At 36.7% G+C, this 22,323-nt stretch overlaps 2 protein-coding genes across 7 annotated transcripts; both read left to right on the forward strand.

The window, feature by feature from the left end:
* Positions 1-4,546: 4,546 nt before the first annotated feature.
* On the forward strand, positions 4,547-5,080 carry LOC110901661 (disease resistance protein RUN1-like). Its single transcript, XM_022148471.1, has one exon. The coding sequence runs from the start codon at positions 4,547-4,549 to the stop codon at positions 5,078-5,080; it is 534 nt and encodes a 177-aa protein (XP_022004163.1).
* A 13,025-nt stretch (positions 5,081-18,105) lies between these two features.
* On the forward strand, positions 18,106-21,718 carry LOC110899277 (inactive leucine-rich repeat receptor-like serine/threonine-protein kinase At1g60630). 6 transcript variants are annotated; one of them, XR_002570075.2, is made up of 6 exons: positions 18,109-18,443; positions 19,001-19,112; positions 19,220-19,351; positions 19,486-19,519; positions 19,593-19,719; positions 21,153-21,718. XR_002570075.2 is itself a non-coding variant. In XM_022146161.2 (5 exons), exons 2-5 carry the CDS (start codon positions 19,038-19,040, stop codon positions 21,164-21,166), a joined length of 348 nt encoding a protein of 115 aa, XP_022001853.1. In that variant the 5' UTR covers positions 18,109-18,443; positions 19,001-19,037; the 3' UTR covers positions 21,167-21,718. The 6 variants fall into 6 exon arrangements, 1 of the variants encoding a protein (XP_022001853.1); XR_002570076.2 differs by having other exon boundaries at positions 19,495-19,519; XR_002570073.2 differs by having other exon boundaries at positions 18,106-18,443; positions 19,220-19,519.
* Positions 21,719-22,323: the final 605 nt, after the last annotated feature.

Here is a 22,323-nt window from a genome sequence, read left to right on the forward strand (position 1 = left end):
CCAGCCCTTACCCTTATCAATATTTTTGCCGCCTTTTTCTAACAATAATCAATGTTGGTACTTCCTTCCAAAATCATAAATAGTACCTTCCTTAATTTCTTTTTCATAAGATATATATTAATAATATAGGGTTAGGACATAATTGGAGGTTTATTTGGCTAAGAATGCTAGGAAGTGATCTTAACCATCCATTTAGTTAATCAATGGCTAAGATTAAATAATGGAAATTGAAGGGAAGAAAAGAGGCACGTGAGTTTGTTTAGGGGTATTCTAGTCAATCCAAGGCAATAGTTTCTCTCTCCTTCAATTCCCCTCATTTTTTAAACGTTAATAACTCTTTCATACGACATTATTTTTTTATAAAAATTGCACCAAAAAAACGAGCGTTTTTTATCTTTAAAACGAGTATACTATTGCTATATTTTCGAAAATATTTTTTGAAAACCCAGTTGCGTAAAACGCAATGGAAAAAACCCAGTTGCGTATACGCAATGGAAAAAAAACCTAAAAAATGACATTTTTCCAAAACGCAATGCACCAAAAACACAAAGAAATGTCTTACTTGTAAAACACAATGGCCAGAAAACACAAAGAAATGTGTTATTTCTAAAACGCAATAGCCTAAAAACACAAAAGAAAGTGTACTATCTAAAACGCAATGGACTGAAAACACGTAAAAATGTGATTTACCTAAAACGCAATGCACCAAAAACATAAAGAAATGTCTTATTTCTAAAACGCAATGGCCAGAAAACACTTAGAATGTTTGTTTCCTAAAACGCAATGGACTGAAAACACATAAAAATGTGTTTTACCTAAAACGCAATGCACAAAAAACACAAACAAATGTCTTATTCCTAAAACGCAATGGACTGAAAACACATAAAAAAGTGTTATACCTAAAACGCAATGCACCAAAAACACAAATAAATGTCTTATTTATAAAACGCAATGGCCAGAAAACACTTAAAATGTCTCATTCTAAAACGCAATTGCCTAAAAAAACAAAAGAAAGCGTTCTCTGTAAAACGCAATGGACTGAAAACACCTAAAATGTGTTTTACCTAAAACGCAATAACTAAAAACACTTCAAAAATGTTTTTTTCTAAAACCCAATGGCCAGAAAACACATAAAAATGTCTTAGTTCTAAAACGCAATGGCCTAAAAACACCAAAGAAAGTGTTCTCTCTAAAACGCATTGAACCAGGACAATAGTTTTGTCTGTGCTGTGAATTGTCTGAACCAATATAGTTTTCTAGAGCCAATTTACAGAAAATTAAATTTTCTGATTCATTTTTATTAAATCAATTTTCTGATGTATTTTCTGATGCAATTGCTGTGAATTGTCTCAACCCTAGCCAGGGGCTGCCGCCCCTTGTACCCCGCCAGGGGCTGCCGCCCCTTGTACCCCGCCAGGGGCTGCCGCCCCCGGATCCCAGCCAAGATCGTAAAAATGAAATTAAAGAATTTCTTACATGGATCGAAGCCGATTTCTTCAACAATTGACAAAATTTGAATGATTGAAACACTTATCAGCGATTGAATCGACCGGATCGAGTGATTATCTTCAAAATCACCGAAAAAAACAAGATTTTGAATGAAATTAAACAGGGTTTTCTTCAAAAAAAAAAAAAAAAAGCTGAAGAACACGTTGATCGGGTGTTTGAGTCATTGATTGATGACGAAAATCGCACTATAATGTAGTGATTATTGTGATAGTAAGTGAAGAAAAGGTTGAAGATGGTGGGTTTTGAAAATGGTGGGTTTTGAAGTTACTGGGGAGAGAAGATGGAAGAAGAAAGGATTGGATTGACTAAAATACCCTTTCTCTTACTTTAAATTTTGTCACATGTCATAATTCTATTGCTTCTTATCCTTTCTAGCCAAAATAAATTTGCTATTTGATCCCCACCCTAATAATATAATCCCTTATTCAATTATTCCATTTGAAATAAAATACAATTACTCTCGACATGGGCTTATTGGTGGATCATAAAATAGCATGGGGGTGTAATGGGTCTAACCTTACTAATCTGTATGGCCCAATTATATAATTATATTATGGCAGCCCTCTAACTTATAAAATAGAGATAGTGGCCTCGGCCCACTCATGGAAAATAGCGGCAATTTTAATTCGGCCACTAGCGTTCTACTCTGCGGTTTTTTAACGGCAATTAACTTTTCATTTTTAACGTTTGAAGGTATTAATGTTAATTGTTTGTTAAACTATTAGCATCTAAGTATGTTATTTTGTGCAAATTACAGGGAGTAACTATGTTAATACCCTAGAAGTTCCGAATCGAAAACCAAAATAATGATAGAAGAGTTGTTGCAGGTGAATCAAGAAACGCACTCCATTCTTCAGGATGCAGATGGAAAAACAGATGAATTATCTAAATTTACAGAGCTGGATTCGATGGAATTTGAAGAAACCGAAAATTCTTCGGTTTTTCATGTGAATTCATATGATTGTTCTGATGAAAAATCTTCAATTTCTGAACTAATTAAAGCTCAATCTGATACAAAAGAAGTTGAAGAAGCAGAGGGGAGTGAATCAGGTATATAAAGTTTCTAATGTTTAATCTTCTATTTTAGTTTTTGTAAGTTAAATTTTAAGTTTGTTAAACCAAGTAATTAATTATGCAGATAATGAAGAAGCAGAGGTTTCAATTGGGACAAAGATTCCAGGTTTGGATTCACATGACGAGATAAAAGCTCAAGATAATTTCAATTTGTATACATTATCACATGAATAACCTTCTCAAGTTCACATGATTTGGATTTTAATCTTGAATATGGTAAACTTATAATTTCGTCAAATGTTGTTTTGTTACCAATTAATATTAAATTTCAAGAAAATGTAATCAGGTTGTTTGAATTTTTTGTTTAATTTTTCTGTAACAGGTTTCGAAGAAGCTCAAGAAGACGAAAAATCAGAGGAATTGAAGAACATGAATCAAGAAGAGGATGCATTTGTTGGTGATTGAAAGAAAGGATGCAATGGCAGATGAGTCTTTTGATGGAAGTGAAATGGACAGGGCTTGTAAGGGGTGAGTCCACGTAGGCGTGCCAGGTCACAGTATTTCGCTACGTAGTATTAAAAAACAAATAGAGTTAGTGATTATTTAACGAAGGGGTGACAGAACAACTTAAATGTTATGTAGAGAGTGGTGGGAGCCAAAGTGGAAGTTGGGAGTGGCAACGGCCAAAATTGATTAGTTAGGGACTTAGGGGTGATAAAATCCATTTCCTCCTTTTCAAATAGTCCATGGCTTTATAGCCTACAGGCATCATAGGAGTGAGATAAGGCTTTGGAATCAATAGGTCCTGAGTTCGATTCCGACAAGGGGGTTTTCCCATATTTATTGGGTTTCCTCCTAAATTGGTGTATAGGCATTATGCCTAGTGGAGATGAATATGATCGGGTGGTTCCGTTGGTGGCTCGATAATACTACAGTGGTCTGTTCCCTGATCCAAATTTGCCGCTCAAAAAAAAATCTTTTTACAAAGTGTTGAAAATTTAATAATTTAGAATGATTTCAAGATACGAACACCTAAAGATTATAATTTTTTCAAAGTGTTGAAATTGAAATAATTTAGAATGATTTCAAGATACGAAGACCTAAAGATTATACTTTTTTGTTGATATATCGATTATTAGTAAAAGAAGTCGACACACGATTGTGAAAATAAAAACAAAATATAAGTCAGATCATCCACTTAATATGTTTTTCATCCGCCACCGTCGAACGTATGGAAAAAAATCTACCCGTTTTATGAATGTAGGTAAAAAACAATTTGCGATACCCCTGAATTTTTCCTTTAGTTCCGCCACTGACAGGGTGAATGACCGGCATGTAGTTTACCCGATCTTTTTTGATGTGTCACTCGAAGAAATCCGCAAAGTAATTGGGACGGTTGGGAAGGCCTTTGAAAAACGTGGAGAGAATATATGTGCTGAGAAATGGATAGGAGCTCTAAATATGTTAGAAATATAAAAAAATAGAAAATATATTGGTTTTTATGTGTAAAAAATTTTAAATTGCTTTTATAAGAAAGAAAAAGAAAAATATGTTGGTTTTGTATTTGTAAAAATAAAAGAACATTTTCAAAAAAAAAAAAAAGGAAAAGAAGAAAAAGAAAGGAAGAAAGAAAGAAAGAATATTGTTTTTTTAATGTAATTTCTCAACTATTTCATAACTTGTCTTATACATCTAAGAAAACAAAAATTAAATTTTTGCCATTTAAATTCAATTAATTTTAATATCATCATTTTCATTGAACAAATAAATAATTTATAATTTCGTCAAAAACTAAAAGGGGGATTGGTTTCTCCTCCTAAATGTATTTTATTCCCTTATAATTTCGTCAAAAACTAAAAGAAAGATTGGTTTCTCCTCCTAAATGCATTTTATTTCCCAAATTAAATTGTATAATTACAATGGCTGAACCATTATCTCTTGTTATAGCCTCTAGAGGGGTGTTCATCACTTCCAACGATTGTTTTTCAGTAATTTCATATTAATTTCGATCATATATGTTGTAATGGCGTCTTCTTCAACTTCGTTCATTCACAAGAGATTCACATATGATGTGTTTTTAAGTTTTAGTGGTGATGATACTCGTAAAACCTTTGTTGATCATCTTTATTTTGCTCTTCAGCAAAAACGCATTCGCACTTTTAAGGATGATGACGACATCAAGATAGGGAAAAATATTAAGGATGAGCTCAGCAAATCCATTGAAGACTCAAAGTTCCATGTCATTGTTTTCTCAAGGAACTACGCTTCTTCGTCTTGGTGTTTGGATGAGCTAGCAAAGATTATGGAGTGCCATAGGACAAAACACGGGCATGTTGTTTGCCCGATCTTCTATGATGTGGAACCCTCTGAAGTTCGCAACCTATGTGGGGCAGTTGGAGAAGCCTTTGTAAAACATAAAGAAGTCTCTATTGAGAAATGGAAAGGAGCTCTCAAAGAAATAGTGGATCTCAAAGGATGGGAGTTGAAGAACACTTGTGATGGGAAATTCCTTCATCGAATGTCCTATTTATTCTTTCATTGTAACTATGGTATCTAACAAGCTTTACTTGCATATTTGGTCTTTGGCCTAACTAAGTTGCATATATAGCCCTTTAGCTAAGTTACATTGTAACTATGGTATCTAGGTTAGATAAAGTTTAACGTTTGAATGCTTTTCATGTTAGTAAACTTGATGGTTCATTGTTAGAGCAAGTTAAATCGAGCCGAGGTTGCTCGAGCCCAAAAATTCAGCTCGATTTAGAATTCGAGCTCGAGCCGAGCCAACTCGTTTTGAATTCGAGTTGAGCTCGAGCTGGGTCTGGCTCAACTATATTATATCTTCTTTGTTGACTATATTATCATTGTTAAGCAACTCATAATGTTGGAAGAAATGCTGTATAAGAACCCAATTATGCTTTTTACAACTCAACATCAATTGCTATAAAATTGCAGCTCTGCAAAATGCTTAAACCTGTTTTCATGCTATTTTATTCTGGTTATCACTCAATCAAACATCAAATTTATTTCTCAATAAGTGAAGTTTAATGTTCAGGTTCTGAGACGCCCTCGTGAAGCAGCCTGGTAAGCGGAAAAAGTATCGCAGTTGATATGATTACTTCATTTATTCTTTCATATCCGTAAATTACAAGCGTCGCGCTTGATCAAAATATTGGAAATTTGTTATATTACTAATAATGTTGCTGATGACAGAGTCATAGCATACCTCAATATCTGCTCATCCTAGATTAATTTAAGATTTAACGATTTATATTCATTATAGTTATAGTAACTATCATCGAACAATTAAATAACATATTATAGTTATAGTAACTATCATCGAACAATTAAATAACATATTAGATTAATTTAAGATTTAACGATTTATATTCATTATAGTTATAGTAACCTCAATATCTGCTCATCCTAGATTAATTTAAGATTTAACGATTTATATTCATTATAGTTATAGTAACCTCAATATCTGCTCATCCTAGATTAATTTAAGATTTAACTAGTTATAGTAACCTCAATATCTGCTCATCCTAGATTAATTTAAGATTTAACGATTTTTATTACGTAACAACCTAAGACGGGGATTTGGTTTTTCCTTCTAATTCTCTAGTTTTTCCCAAATTAAATAACCCAACATGTGTTGCATTACCAATGCTTGAATCATTGTTCTCAACGAGTCAAGGGTCATTCATCGTTTTCAATCATTTCTCGTAAACTTTCCTCTACAAGTACTTTGGTTACATAGGACTTAGATCATATCTGTAAGTAATGGCGTCTTCAACTTCATCCACTCACAAGAGCTTCACATATGACGTGTTTTTGAGTTTTCAAGGCGAAACCCGTAAAAGCTTCGTTGATCATCTCTAGTTTGCTCTTCAACTTAGAAACATTCGAACTTACAAAGATGATGAAGAAATCAAGAAAGGAAGGAAGATCAGTGATGAGCTCATCAAATCCATTAAAGACTCAAAGTTCTACATCATTATTTTTTCCAAGAATCATGCGTCTTCATCATGGTGCCTTGACGAGCTTGTGAATATTATGAAGTGCAATAAGATGAACGGCAAGCATGTAGTTTACCCGATCTTTCTAGACGTGTCACCCGATGACTGGTTGATTACTTCATTGTAACCTTTTTGATTGTTTTGAATAAATTGGTGCTGTGGTTTTGAATCTAAGTTTGTGACAGTTTGATTGGGGCTTTAATAGAAGTTTTATTTAGGATGAAGTTTATAGGTAACTAGTATTAAACACCCCGCACGTTACGGCGGGGGCGAGCACTAATGTCACACTACTGTCAGCGACCACCGACACTGAAGTTGCGGTGTTAATGCGAAGAAATTAAACCGAAACGTCGAAACGTAAAACATAGAATAAAATAACTAAGTTGATCTGTGACTCGCGCTTTACGATGAACCCGCGTCAATTTTTTCTCGTTTGACAGGTTCATCGTAATCTATATATAATATATATCATTACCACTATACAAACAATAATGCATACATTACAAAAACCATTGCATCAATATGTTGCAAATTACATTTATACAAGATTTTGGCTAAATTAATTAGATTATTATAAATAATAATAATTTACAAATAAAGCAACACAACTTTGAATGGATCAAATCGAATGAATATGGTAAGATAATGAAACTATTATTTGATTAGGGTACAACCACTTAAGTACAATTTACAACCATACATGCATACAAAACAGATTGAATTTGGTAAGAGAATGAAACCATTATCATTTGATTAAGATACAACCACTTAAGCACAACTTACAACCTATATTTGATTAAGGTACAACTATTTAAACACAACTTATCACTAAATATGCACACAAATATTTAAAGTTAATAGTGTATAAATAAACCAAATTGGCTTAAATCCACAAATGCATTAACAAATAACAAAGCATAATGTACAACTATCATTGCACAAATATTTTCTAAATTGATAGTATATAAATTGGTAGATGATATGTGAAAAACCGTTGGAATACTCGTGATGTTTGCTGTTTAAATGTGTCCTTCTTTTATTGTCTGAAAGGTATAATATTGATAGGATTTTTAGTAAAGATAATAGTCGATTTATTGGACTCGGGGTTTGGGTAAGTGTCGAGGTTACAGGGATTGATTGGTTATTAAGAAGTGTATGACGAATGCTCAAGTCAAATATGATAACAGAACCACATTGATTGATTGTTCTAGTAAAAGGTGTTAAGGTGTTCAAATGATTATCCAATATTGGTATGTTTGATTAGATGGATAGATCGATTGAAACATGAAATGACTAAATTGTAATTCTGTTTGATGAAAGATGATTGTTTGCTTAAATTGGAGCTGTGTCGCACACTCCTAAGTGTGCGACCCTTGGAGCACAAAGTACAACACGCTCTTGCATGACCGCACACTTGTCAAGCAAGCCACACACTCCAGTGTGGGCCGCACAGTTTCATTGGACCAGAAATGGTGTTGGGCCACTCTTAGTGGGCCGCACACCATAAACAGTCTAAGTCTATATTAAGCCGCACACTATGATGGGCCGTATTCCCATGGTGAGCCGCACACCTATACACTGTCCATTTCAAGTTATGTTTAACTGTTATTATGCAAAATATCTGTGAATACGCACCTGTTCGGTATATCATACAATGGTTGTTACTTGTACACTACTTGCTAAATACGTGTTAGATACATGTAGTTAATACGTGATTACTTGTATATCGTCCTAATAATTGGTAACCACAATAGGACGTGGTTGACCTACTTAGGACGAATGCTTTATCTACCGAGCAAATCAAATGTGAGTTCACACACACTAAACGCATGCGTCCCGAGGGGACACATATGAATTACTATGCTTGAATTGATACTTTTAAACTACTATTCCCGGGGGGAATACGACTGCATACTTTAAACTAGTATCCCCGGGGGATACGTTTGGATATTATTTATAAATCATGACTAGGAAACTAAACTTTAAGATGACTTAAGTTTGGTGCTTGTATATGCCAGAGCTCATATGGGGTTACCTTGGTCCTTTTACTTGTAACCCTATTCAATAAATAGCAGGCTGTTAGCATAGCCTCACCCCAAAATCCTTCACTAAAACCCGAATAGGAGAACATGGATTTAACCATTTCTTTTAATGTCATATTCTTCCTCTCAGATACACCATTTTGTTGTGGTGTATAAGGAGTAGTGGTCTGATGTATGATACTGGTGGTGTTAATGCACTTTAGGTGATAAGTGCATGTCTCCTATTTTATAGGGTCTTTTTTGTACATATATTGAAACTTAGTCCTAGCTTTATCCTTGGACATTTTGTCCAAGTTTTAGGCTAGACTTTTGTCTGAGTTTTGTTTAGGACAAAAGTCAGAGTTTTGCTTTGTGTAGTTTGTTTGTCCGGGCTTTCTAGTTTGTCTTGAAAGTCCGGGGTATGCCTTGTATTTATACCTTTATGTGGAATAGACAAGGCGGCGATTCTGTGTGAAATTTTGTGCACCTAACCCTAATCATTGTGTGTGTTTTGTCTGGCGGCTACTGTGTGTGAGTGACGTCATTCATCTTCCTCATCAAGAATACTCAGTGTATTCTTGATTTCTCTCACAAATCTTTGCATTCTAATGTTTCATCTACAGTGGTTAATCATCAGGTGGATTCCGCACACCTGTTGGTGGCTTTAGCCGAGTGAGATCTTGGATTAGGAGGCCTTACAAGTGGTATCAGAGCAGTGTGCTCATACTACTGTAGGTGTTTCTTAGTTTGAAGGTTTTGTGAGAAAAGTTCAAACTTTGATAGGGTTTAGTGAGTGTTTAGTGAGTTTTTGTGTTTTATTCATGATTCTTCATTCATCTCTAGTGATTTGATGATGGATTTTGAGTAGTTTGGTGATTTTTAGTGTTGTTCTTCATCTGGGTTTTACAGGGGTTTTGGTTCTTGTTCATACAGTGTTGAAGGTTGAAAAGGATTCCTAAGTTTGATCTTTGGAAGCTTTGTCCGTGGTTTAAATTCTGTGTTTGTGTCTCCGGGGTATTGTTGAACCAGTGAGAAGTCACATTGGGAGATAGTCCGGAGATTGGTCACTGGATCTGAGTTTTGAGAAACTCTTACTTGTTCTGAGTTTCAAATCTCTGTCCGAATCTTAGCTCCTCTCCGATTTTTGAACCCTGTCCGAATTTTAACTTTTTATTTTATTATTATTAGGTCCGAGTTTCTAAGTTATCTTGTTCATGAGTCCGAGTCTTTATTATTATTAGCTCCAGTCTGAGTATTATTAGGTCCGAGTCTTTAGATCTGAGTTTACTTTTCGTTTAGTCTGAATCCTCATTGTGTCCGAGTTTTAACCTCTTTAGATAGGGAGTCCGAAGTTTTAACCTTTTCTTAGAGTCTGAGCTTTATGTTTCTCAGGGAGTCCGAAGTTTTAACCTTTTCTTAGAGTCTGAGCTTTATGTTTCTTAGGGAGTCCGAATTTTAACCTTTTATTAGAGTCTGAGCTTTATATTTTCTTAGGGAGTCCGAGTTTTTGTTTTCCTTAGTGTGTTTATTCAATCCTGCTTGTCCGATTTTTAAAACTCTAATTGTGTGTCCGAGGTTTGGGATTTATTTCAGGTTCTGATCCGGGTGTCACATTCTGATAAAAGCCTCAGACATTTCACTCCGTATTTTCTCTCCGAGTTTGAACTTAGAAAACCTATTCAGTGACACAGTTCTTGCTTGGAAACCAACTGTTGTTTTCTGAAATGGCAAACAACAATCTGACTGCTATGGTGCAAAACCTCAAGCACAATGCTGAGGTAGGAAGTAACGACAAACCTTCTTTGTTGATAAACGAGCTTGATTTTCCTGAGTGGAAGGAGCGTTTCGAAAGGTATGTATGAGCAAAAGACATCAAAATCTGGTTGTGTATCGTTAAAGGATGTGGAGCTACTCCAGTACGTACGTTGACGATTGATACGTATTAGGCACTCACTGACGACCAGAAGAAATTTTATGATTGTGAAGAGAAAGCTATGTCAATGATAACGATGGCTATGACACAATCTATACTTCATACGTTCCGTAAGAGAAGTAGCTCAAAGGAGTTGTGGAATAGTATGATCGAGCGATATGAAGGAAATGAAATGTACAAGAAACGACGTCTCGAACGTTTGAAGACTCACTTCGTTGTGTTCAAGGTTTTAAGAAATGAATCATTTGATGACACAGTGAACTGATTTTATCATCTGCTGAGCGAACTTGATAGAAGTCAAGAGGGTATCTACACTGAATTTGAGAAGGTTAAGAAGTTTCTGAATTGTCTTTCCAGAGAATGGAATATGTACACCGTATTGATTAGAGAGAGTGTTCTCTATGAGGAGCTCTCATTGGAAGAAGTTGTCCAAAAACTGAGGGGTTATGCTTGGAATATGGAAGATCAAGCATCTGATTTCGAGAAGATCCAAGATCCCCAGTTATATAAGGCTTCAAAACCAACGGATAAGGGTAGTAATAGTGGAGTCGGTGTTGCCTTGTATTCGGAGAATGAAGGTTCTGCAAGTGAACACGCCTTTATAAGCAACAATGACAGTTCAAGTGGAACAACCAATTCCAATCAAGGGATGTACTCTTCTAGTGGAGCTCAGAAATCTCAAGGAACAAGCTTGAACATTCCTAAGATAGATGCAAGCTGTATTAAGTTGATTGAAGAAAACATGAGTCTTTTGGTGTCCTTCATGACAGCCTACGAGAACTTCTGTCTTGGAAAACTCGTTGAACCGTCAAGTCTCGATGAGGACTTTGATCAGATAGATCAGGACGAAATGGAAGAACTTGATTTACAACTCAATATGGCACTCTTAGTCCGTAGAGCGAAGAAATTTCTGTTGAGAACGGGTAGGAAGTTCATAGGAGGTCAGACAAAGACTCAAATGGGAGTCAACATGTCAAAGGTAAAATGTTACAACTACGGTATCTACGGGCATTTCGCACGTGATTGTCGAAAGCCGAAAATGGAAAGATCTGATAGAGACAACAACTCTCGAGGAAATAATTCAAGACCTCACAACAATGCATCAGCTGCTACCTCTAACTCAAGTGCTCGTTCTAGTGGGTCTAAAAATCTTACACCTTCGACAAACAATGCTATGGTGGCTCAACGTCTACAGAGTGTGACTGAGCCTTATGACTGGGGTTGTGCTTTGGAAGACATCTCAGGAGCTATTGTATCACAAGCATTTATAGCTGAAATTGTGAACGAAGAAGTGTATGAAGAGGTTGTCGAAGAGACTAGCATTGAGGAGCTTGCGGTTGTAGCTGAGGTTTTTGGGGAAGAGTTGGATTCGGGGAATGTTGCTGAGAATGAAAATCCTTCGAATGAAGAGTCTGTTGAAAAGTCTAACAAGATGGAAGATGGAGAACAGGGAGAACGCTTAGAATTCAACATCTCCACAGCTGAAATGCAGCAATTTGCGGATGCAGATGCTAAAAGGTTGGAAGAAAACTCCATAGAAAATGAGGCTTGTGCATTCATGGCTGGCATTGAGGTAAAATCATCTTCTGTAGATAAGCGATGTGCTAGATGTGTTGAGTTTGTTACCAAGATTGATAGATATGCGCTTCATAACACAAACTTAATTGCAGATTTTGAAAAATCCAGAGAACTCATTGCTGTGTTGTCTAATTCGGACAAAGAACACCGAATTAAGATAAAAGCACTGAAAAATGATATCTCTGAATTTGAGAGACTTGTGGCTCAGGGAAATCTTAAAAATCAGGAATTAAGATCTGAACTTGAAATGAATCAAAATTGTGTTTTGGAAAAGGACAAAATCATTTTGGAAAAAGATAATCTGATTTTAGATTTGGAACGAAAGATTGAAAAGTTCGGGGATTCATCCGAAGTGATGAATTTCTGTATTAACAGCCAGCGTCTCAAAGAATCTGAGGAAGAAATGTTCGGCATTGGTTATAGTAAGGTGCCTCCACCGGTAAACCATAACTATACATCGATGCCAAGCATTGATCCTGAATTAGCAAATTTTGTGCCAAAGACCCCTCTGACGGTTGAACCGCAAAGTGAGTCAGAATCTGAGCCACATGAAGTTTCTGACTCAGAACAGTCGAAGATGAGTGGAGTTTCAAAGAAAAATGAGGTAAATCTTGAAAACATTGAAAATTTGATAAGCAATAAAATTTTGGAAATTTTTAATCAAGTTCAAAATGTGAAGTCAAAACCAAAGTCACGTGGGAAATCTAAAAAGGCTTTGAAAAATATCCCTAAAACTGAGTTTGTTAAAGGGGAGGATTTTGTCAAAGAAGAAGTAAAGATCGAAACAGGTTCCAACTCTCAGTTTGTGAACCAAATTTCGAAAAATTCCACCAATGCCTCGTCATCTTCGACCAATCATGAGGAACGTCCAAAGAATGCTGCAAAAATTCGCAAATGCTATAAGTGTCGTGGGAAAGGACACTTAGCAGCAGACTGTCCAGATGACAAGGGTAAATCTCTTGTTGATCCTGATCAAAAGAAACCTTTTGTTGAAAAACCACAAAATGAAGCAGTTAATGTTGAAAAGAAAAATGGTAAAAATCAGAAGGTTGAGAAAAACAAGGTGATTGAACAAGAAGTAAAACCAGTTGTCAAACCAAATGTTAAATCACAACAAAATCAGGATCATGAGGAGAAACCAGTTGTTATTAACCGTGGGGACAGATCGGAAAGTACATCTCAAAGACATGATACTCGTGAGAAAACCCCTCACAGACGACAAAATCATGTGACTTTCCAAGCACTTGAGAATGACCAACGTTCTGGAGGTTCGAACAAAACTATGTTAGACCTCATGCACAGAACAGATTTGTGAATGATCGAAATGCGTCACCCCCCCCCCCCCCGATTTCCAAATCAAAGACCGCTTTCGGATAATCATCCACGATCATTCTCAAGACACGATGATGCTCCTAGATTTGGTAGGAATTTTGAGCCACCCAGGAATCAAAATTACAGTTACCAAAACTATGGAAGCCGAGGCTATGGAAACTCTGGTTATACCAACAGATCGTCAACTCCGTATAATCCACGATTTGCGAGGACTCATTCCAACAATTTCCGAAATGGAAATGGTGGACACAGAGGCGATGATGGTTATTTCAAAGAGTTTTCTTATGTTGACGAATCGGGACGACCCAAGACCATCATGGCTTGGGTCCCACACTCTAACTAAATTTTCTTGTTGGGGAGTGTAGGAGCAGCTGAAGAGGGCTATCTATATTTGGTATATCGATAGTGGCTGTTCCAGACACATGACAGGGAATAAAGAGTTATTGAACAATTTTAAACAATTTCGTGGTGGTTATGTGAACTTTGCCGGTGAAAAGGGTGGATACATCACCGGTGAAGGATCTGTGTCAAATGGAAAAACCACGCTGCATAAAGTGAACTACGTTGAAGAATTTGTTGGGATTGAACCTTACCAGAGGAACAGATAATGTAAAGCCAAAACCGGATCACATCAGTGGACTAACAATAAACAGCAGCCTACACTTTGCTTTCCCCTTGAAGGTGACTCAAACATCTGATATGCTCCAAAGTACTGCCTCTATCAAAATTTGCTAACCTATAACTGCTGATCAACACAAAGACTGATGAAGAACTAAAGCTCCGCTGCTCAATCTACTGCCTTGGATCAAGCACTGCTGATCATGACAACATCTGCTGGGCTCACAACAGTGGAAGGATGCAGCAGCAGTTTTATGTTTGTTCTATGTAATGTAATGCTGTTGGTGCACTACATCTGTTGATTTCGTCTTAGATCGAGTCTATCATTGTAATGTATAGATTAGGGCACGAAATACGAGAAAATGCGAGTGTGTATGATATTTGTGACCTAGGTTCGCTTTTAGGGTTATAGATGAGAGGTCCGCTTTTGTGTCATCAGTGAGGTCCGCTTTTATGGACACTGGTCACAAAAGCGAACCAGACATCCTATATATAGATGTCTTATTAGCGAACCAGAGAGAGTAGTTGTTGATTTCCGCACCGAAGCTCTGCCGGTGTGACGTTTGAATTGTAAAAGTTGTCAAATCAATAAAACAAGCAGTTAGAGTGAAGTGTGTGTTATTTCTACCTTTGTTTCTTATTATTCCGCATCTGAAACACGGGAGATTACCTTTGAACGACTCGTATAGGTCGGCGTACGATCCTACAATTGGTATCAGAGCCTAGGAGGAGGTTTTCTGCAGAATATAGCCGGAATTCGTCGTTATTTCTTACTTCTACACCTTCTTTTCTTCGTTCGGAAACTTTCAACGGTCAGAATCGTCTCAAAATTTCAAGGATTGTTCGCAACAGTATAGAGACAAACCCTGGAAAGTTTGGTGTTAAAATTCAGTCTAAAAGTGGGTTAAAATGATGTCCGTTTGAGATCCGCTTTTAAGGCTCGCTCATAGTGCAATTCTGGTCCGCTCATAGTGCAATTCTGGTCCGCTCATAGTGCAATTCTGGTCCGCTCATAGTGTAATTCTGGTCCGCTCATAGTGCAATTCTGGTCCGCTCATAGTGCAATTCTGGTCCGCTCCAAGGTCATCTAATCACAAATCTGGTCCGCTCGAACTAACAATCTGGTCCGCTCGAACTGACAATCTGGTCCGCTCGAACAACAAATTTGGTCCACTTTTAAGTACATTTTACAGAAGGGTCCACTCGAACGGTTGGTTTCTGGTCCGCTTGAGAGATCCGCTCGTGTGTCACTTTTACAAAGAGGTCCGTTCCAAAATTTGTTTCTGGTCCACTTGAGAGATCCGCTCTAAAGACAATTTTCTGGTTCGCTAATAAAACCAAACAGGTCCGCTCGAATTGACCATTACCGGTTCGCTTTTGTGAACATTGCTGGTCCGCTTCTGTGACACTTGTCTGGTCCGCTTTTGTGTTCAAGTTTGGTGCGCTTATAATTCATTTGCCTTGGAAAACGTGTCATCATGGATACCGAGTTCTAGAATGCGTTTGCAACATCGTCGTCACCAGCTGCAATTGCTCAAGCCATGAATCTAGAAAACGAAACGGGAACCACCCAGAAACCATTGATGAGTATCGAAGAATACTACGGGTAGAAGGATAGATTTGAAAACTGGGTTCAAGCAAATCATCTTAGATCATGGGAATGTATCTTGAAGAAATATGTGTTACCGAGAACAGAGGTGAATGTTATCAAACAGATATCCGAATTCACGGATCAAGAACGTGCAATGTACAGAGCGGAGAAAATGATGATCAGTTTATTGCAACAAGCGATTAAAGAAGATATATTCATTTTGTTAGAGCATGACAAAACTGCTAAGTCGATATGGGATGCTCTTAAAGTCAAATTCGAGGGAAGTGAGAGTATGATTAAAAGCAAAAAGGCATTGCTTAAGAAAGAGTTTGATCTTTTTAGCAGCTTACCAGGAGAGGATACTAAGAAGCTGATTGAGAGATACTGTCACTTAGTGAGATCATTGACAATGATTGGTGTTGACAAAAGTCGTGAAGAGTATGTGGATAAGTTGGTTGATGTGTTACCTCAGAAGGAGTGGGGAACATATTTGATGATATTGAAAAACACGGGTGTTTATGACGGGCTGACAATTGGACAGTTTATCGAAAAATTAGAGGCTCAGAATCTGGAACAGCAAAAGATCATTAGGATGAATAGTCCGAGTGGTCAACAAGATGTGAAAATGTACTACAGGGGTAGCAGCCCAGTCACTGAGTCTGAGAGAAGTCCGAAAATTCAGACAGCATTCAGTGCTGGTGATTCTTCTGACAAAGCTGATCAGGGTTCAAACATTAGTAGCAGCGGGTTTTCATCATTTCCAAGTGTAAATCCTAAAGAGACAAACACAAGTTTTAAGTCTCAGAGTACAAAAACAGGAAATGGATATGTGATTCAATGCAACATAGCTCTCAATCTTCCAGAAGGTCAAAGCTTCTCTGAAGACACTACGAAAGACCACATCGACGTGCTGAGAAGTTCAAAAAAATTACCGGGAGAAATGACTTTCTTGATGCTCATGTATCTACTTTAGGTTTTGATAAATCTAAAGTTACTTGTTTTCGATGCAGGGAGAAAGGCTATTTCAAACGGGAGTGCACGGGAAGAGAAGCTAGCGGAGCACAAAATCCATTTGGAAAAGATGATTACTACCGCAAAGCTATCTATCAACAAGTTGGTCAATCTCAAGAACCACAGACGGCTCATGGGAGAAAGATTGAAGATCCCAAGAGAGCATGTTTGGTAGATTTCAGCTGGAGTGATTACATATCATCTGAAGGCAAAGCAGCACGCATAATCGATCAAGATGATGAGAAACTACCAGAAGGTTTTAGTTGGGATATGTTTGTGACAACCCTCACTAAACCAGGTTTCCGTACGACTTAATTAATAATTGATTATTGCTTAATTACTATGCTTACTTGAATTTATGGATAGACTGCTACTTGAATGCTGACACATGTACTTACTTACATCATACTTTACTTGCTGTCACTCCATGTTTTGCTTACAGCACCTTAGTGACAACCTTGATGCACCAAAAGCACAGTAGCACAATGAACGGATAACCTATTGAACATGCTGTTATAGTCAGCATCAGGCAGACACTGCCTCTAAGGCCTGTATGAGCCAGAGATAGTTGCTACACTAGTAGTAAGTGTAGGGATACAAGGGTTGTAGAACTGCGTCTCTAGGGATAAGTTACAATGACTGGATGTGCCTAAAACGTACACTAAGCACAAAACTCAGCACTTTAATAAACAATTCAGCTTTTAGCTAGCTAATAAAGTGCCAAAACAGGAGAAAAATATTACTAGACACTTTCCAAAGTGTCGAGAATAAGTTGTGTCACTAAAAACGGTATTAACGACATTTTAAAACTTTGTTAAACACTTTAACGGATTACTATCCAACCGAACAACCGGACTTTACCCGGAACATGAAAATATTGTCATTAACATTATTCATCTTTTTCTGAGCCAGTTAGGGTCCCCGAACACCCTAACACCCACTGTAATGCATAACGCACAACTAACCGAGTTAATCCCTAACTTAACTAGATTAACCTAACTATTATCTAACTAATAGTTGAAAACTAACCAAACTACCCCCCCCTGGCCGATTTCGGTCACATTGTGACCATCCATTGTACCATCTTGATTTTAATAATCCTTTATGTTTAATATCAAGGAGATATAGGGACTCATGGATAAAGCACTTGCTAATTGTCTATAAGTACTAGAAAATTGGGCAAATGTGACCAAAATTTGCTACCGAAAAAAATGGTGGCAAATTTAGCCACCAATTTGCCATGGAAATGAAAATTAGCGTATTTATCATGATATGGTAGCAAAGTGGTTGCAATTTTTGCCACCTTTTTATTTTTGGTGGCAATTTGTGGGAAAAATGCGTAAAAGCACGAAAATAAAAAGGTATTTGTTAATTGTGACCATGTTATCGGTGACAACATGAAAATTCAAATTGGCGGGTTATTTTTTAATGGATCTGCACGCTTCAAAACTCAATTAATTAGGGTTCCAATCAAATAACTTCCCTCCCAAAATTTTAATCCCTGCTTCTCGCCCGCTCCCCACGTCAAGCCATTCAAAGAGCTCTGCTTCCATACGCTTGATCTGATCGAGGAACTAAGCCCTTTTGCAGAACCTTTAGAGACTCGGTTATTTTATATACCCTAGCATATACAAAAATAAAAACCCTAATTCTTTATCCTTCCACGACAACCCTTCCTTTCCTCCCCCTCTCTATCCTCCCACGGTATTCTGTTGTTGAAGATGTCGGCTCCGGCACCAGCACCTCCAGCTCTGTACGCCGGCGGTTCCCTCTGGCGGCTCATCCGGAGATGATGAGAGCGGCGCACTCACACTTTATTGGTAAGTATTTCCCCCTTTTTCTCCAAATTGATGAGAATGTTGGATTTAGTCGTTTATGGTAGAAATTGATGTGTGGGTTGAAGAGATGGTGTAAGATATTGACTTCCGATTGCCTATCAGATATACAATTGACTTTTAATTCGTCTATATATTGATTTTCTTTGTATATTAGGTTTTATTAACAGTTGAATATTTGTGTATAAACTGAAAGGGGATATTCAAATTCTACTCCTTTTGAAGCCACAGAAACGAATTGATTCGTCTACAATAGAATTTTACCGTATACGCTATTGTAATATCAATTTACACAATATAGCTTACATATCAGTCTTTTTAAATGGAAACAGTTAACTAAAAAGACTGCTTACTTTCAGAGTAGAATTAGCCATTATATAGCTTTAGGGCTTGTGAATGTTCATTTCATGTTTGCTGATTTCATTTCATACTTTGGTTATTAATTACTTAGCGTATGAATGTTCATGGCGTTGTTTCGTACTTTGGTTATTAATTACTTAGCGTATGAATGTTCATGACGTTGTGTATTTTTCATACCGCAGGTGATTGAAGTTTCATTTGGTGCCACGGTTTGTTCAGATGGCGTATGGACAAAAGGGACGTGGTAAGAAATACGTTCATCATGCAAAAGAAGAGAAGTATGAACTATATCCTGTAAGTCAAGTTTTGATTCTGTGTTTTTTTTTTCTAAAAACCATGACAACATTAGAAAAAAAATGCTCTTTTGGTCGGTTATTAAAGCGATATATTTCTGATTGCAGGAAATCAAAGAATTCCCTGATGTTAATCTCAAACATAAAGAAGATTTCAGTAAATTAATATCATGGGGTGATTGCAAAAGTTTTGGGTTTCATCTCCTTATTATTTGGAGGCTGCGGGTCAAGATTCTTAAAGTAAGCATTCTTTATACTTAACTGTTTCCGTTTTAAAAGACTGATATGTAAGTTTTGGTATATAGTTAGAAAACACATGGTTTGCCATTATAATTTAGAAAATACTTACCCGCTTTCACAATTGCCCATTTGAGTGATGACAGCTGGTCTTCCTCCAACTATCACCAGGTAAGTGCAGAATAGTTCTTTCTAATGAAGATCTGGTGCAGTCGGCTACTGTATTTGCTCATTACTTATACAGGTATTTTTTGGGGGCGCAATGGATCATCAAAATCTAGTTCCACTGAGAGCTTATTATTACAATAAAGAAGAGAAGCTGCTTGTCTACGATTATATGCCAATGGGAAGTCTTTCTGCACTTCTTCATGGTTAGATTTCTTCTCCTACATTGTTAATTATTTTCAGCTATGTATTTTTATTTTCATTATAATTTTGTTTTTTGCTATGTTCTTGGTAGTTTTATTAACAAATACGTTATGGAAACATGCATTACAATGGATTTCAACAATTGAAGTTTTGTGAAAATGTAAAAGATCCAGAGAAGCTTGCTATTTCTTAAACCGATCATGTCACTTTCTTGCAAAATAACCATTCCACATAGTTAATTTATTAAACTGTCAAACTGCATATAACTGAATTAAAAATCCATTTCCCTCTTTGACATTCGGAGCCTAGGTCAGTTAAAGCTTATTACAAGATTTGCTTTTTTGTATTTACAAAATTATATTTATGCAATTAGTTCAAAATATTTTTTGGTATTTTGACTAAGTTGATGGCTTTGATGAGCACCAAGTTTGGCCCCTTTTCATGACATCTGGATTTCACTTGTAGTTAACTGTCCATTGATTGGCACTTATAACTGTCATACTTGTTTTCTAACAATGTGGCAATTTATTTATTTTAACAATTACGATTGCAAAATCATTCTTTCTTGCAACCTATGTTGTTCTTTTAGCGTTTTTTAGACTCGAGAAGCATAGTATTGTATTGTATGTTCCCTCTATTCATAAGCCTATGACAGTAGGGATAGCAATGGGTTGGGTTCGGGTCTGGTATTGGTAATCCCATACCCGTACCCGGTTATAAAATCGCTTCCCATACCCGACCCAATACATATACTACAAGAAAAAACATACTAAAATATAAACACTATTTTCAAATGCATACAAGAAAAAAAACATACTAAAATAAATCACTAATAGACAAGGGTTAATGGAAAATAAAAGTATAAATTAAAAAAATCGGGTATATGATCGGGTATATAGTTCGTGTAAACGGGTATGTGGTTTCGGGTAATCGGGTTGGGTATCACCAATCCCATACCCGACCCATACCCGCGAAAATTTTTAAAACTAATCCCATACCCGTCGGGTATACCCGTCCCATTTATGTCGGGTTTCCGGTATACCCGTCGGGCTCGGGTATTTTTGCCATCCCTATATCACAGTGCTGTAACTACAACACATTCATACATTTGAATTAGTACCCAAAAAGACATATTAGCATTTAGGGATGTTTGTTAAGAATACCTTTTATCCAGTGGATGGATAATCTTTAATGCGGCGTACTGTCAAACCATATATTCAAGATAGTACCTTATACACTAATGTTACAGCATTGTCATAGACTTCAAATTGAACTGTGATATGTACCCAATAGAACTAACGAACCCTATTATAGACCCTCATCCATATTTACATGTCTCAAAATGATAACAGTTTGGTGGTATCATATATGTATTCTTCATTTTTATTAATTCTACTTGGTCTTTATTTTAAAACATTGTTGTTTTGTTTTGCAGTATCAGTCAGATGAGGCGTGCATGCGTACGTACGGTGCAGTGTGGTGCTGCTGATGAGGCGTGCGTGCGGTGTATTCGCTGCTACTGCGTGCGGCTTTTCTGCTGCGGTATGCGTAGAATACAGTGCTGCTGCTGAGGCGTTCGTGTAGTGCAGTCGACACTGTTGCGTGCGGCGCTGCTGCTGCTGCGACTGTTTGATGAGCTTGATTAACCGCTGGCATTAACTTTATATCTTTCCTCTTAATAAATCAATAATCATAGGGAGCTTGCAAAAGATTTTGTGGTGGCTGGTACTACATCAGAGTCTCTGTATGGTGCCTGTGAGTCGATGTTCAAGCCAGACATGGTACAAGGTGGATAAAGATGCTATGCTCGATATGATGTCACAAATTGAAGCTACATTAACAAGTACAATTTGAAGATAGGCTACAAACACTTGGTTTTCAATGTTTATCGTATTAGGATTTTTTAAGTTATTTGATGTTTTAGCTGGTATTTCTATTAGAATGTTTTATACGCTTTCGATACACATATGTTTTATATAATTTTGGGTTTTCGTGATCTTATTAGACTTTTTATATAATTTTGTAATATTATTAATTATGTAATTTTTATGAAAAAAGCAGGGAAAAATGAAAAATCAAGCTGAATAAAAAACCAATATTCAAGCAATCACAAAATGGTAGCAAATAATTCAACAAGCTCGCTAAATACCCACCAGTTTTCAATGAAAATGGTGGTTAAATGGTGGCAAATCGGTAGCAAACATGGTGGTTAAATGGTGGAAAATCGGTAGCAAATAAGGTGGACCGTAGCAAACAAGAACCGGTGGAAAATAATTTTGACCAATTTTGTGGTGGCAAAAGTAAGGTGGCAAAATATAAAAATGGTGGCTATTTGGTGGCATTAGGGCAATTGACACGGGTGTTTTTGTCACCGCATTTTCGGTGGCGAAATGGTGACAACAGGGAAATTGCTACTGTTTTGTGACCAAAAGTTTAATGACAAAAACCCTCTTTTCTAGTAGTATTGTGACCATCCATTGTACCATCTTTATTTTAATAATCCTTTATGTTTAATATCAAGGAGACATAGGGACTCATGGATAAAGCACTTGCTAATTGTCTATAAGTAGTAGAGATTACACATATGATCATTCTCATCTCACATC

Source organism: Helianthus annuus, chromosome 13, assembly GCF_002127325.2.
Source record: "Helianthus annuus cultivar XRQ/B chromosome 13, HanXRQr2.0-SUNRISE, whole genome shotgun sequence".
Classification (NCBI taxonomy): Eukaryota; Viridiplantae; Streptophyta; class Magnoliopsida; order Asterales; family Asteraceae; genus Helianthus; species Helianthus annuus.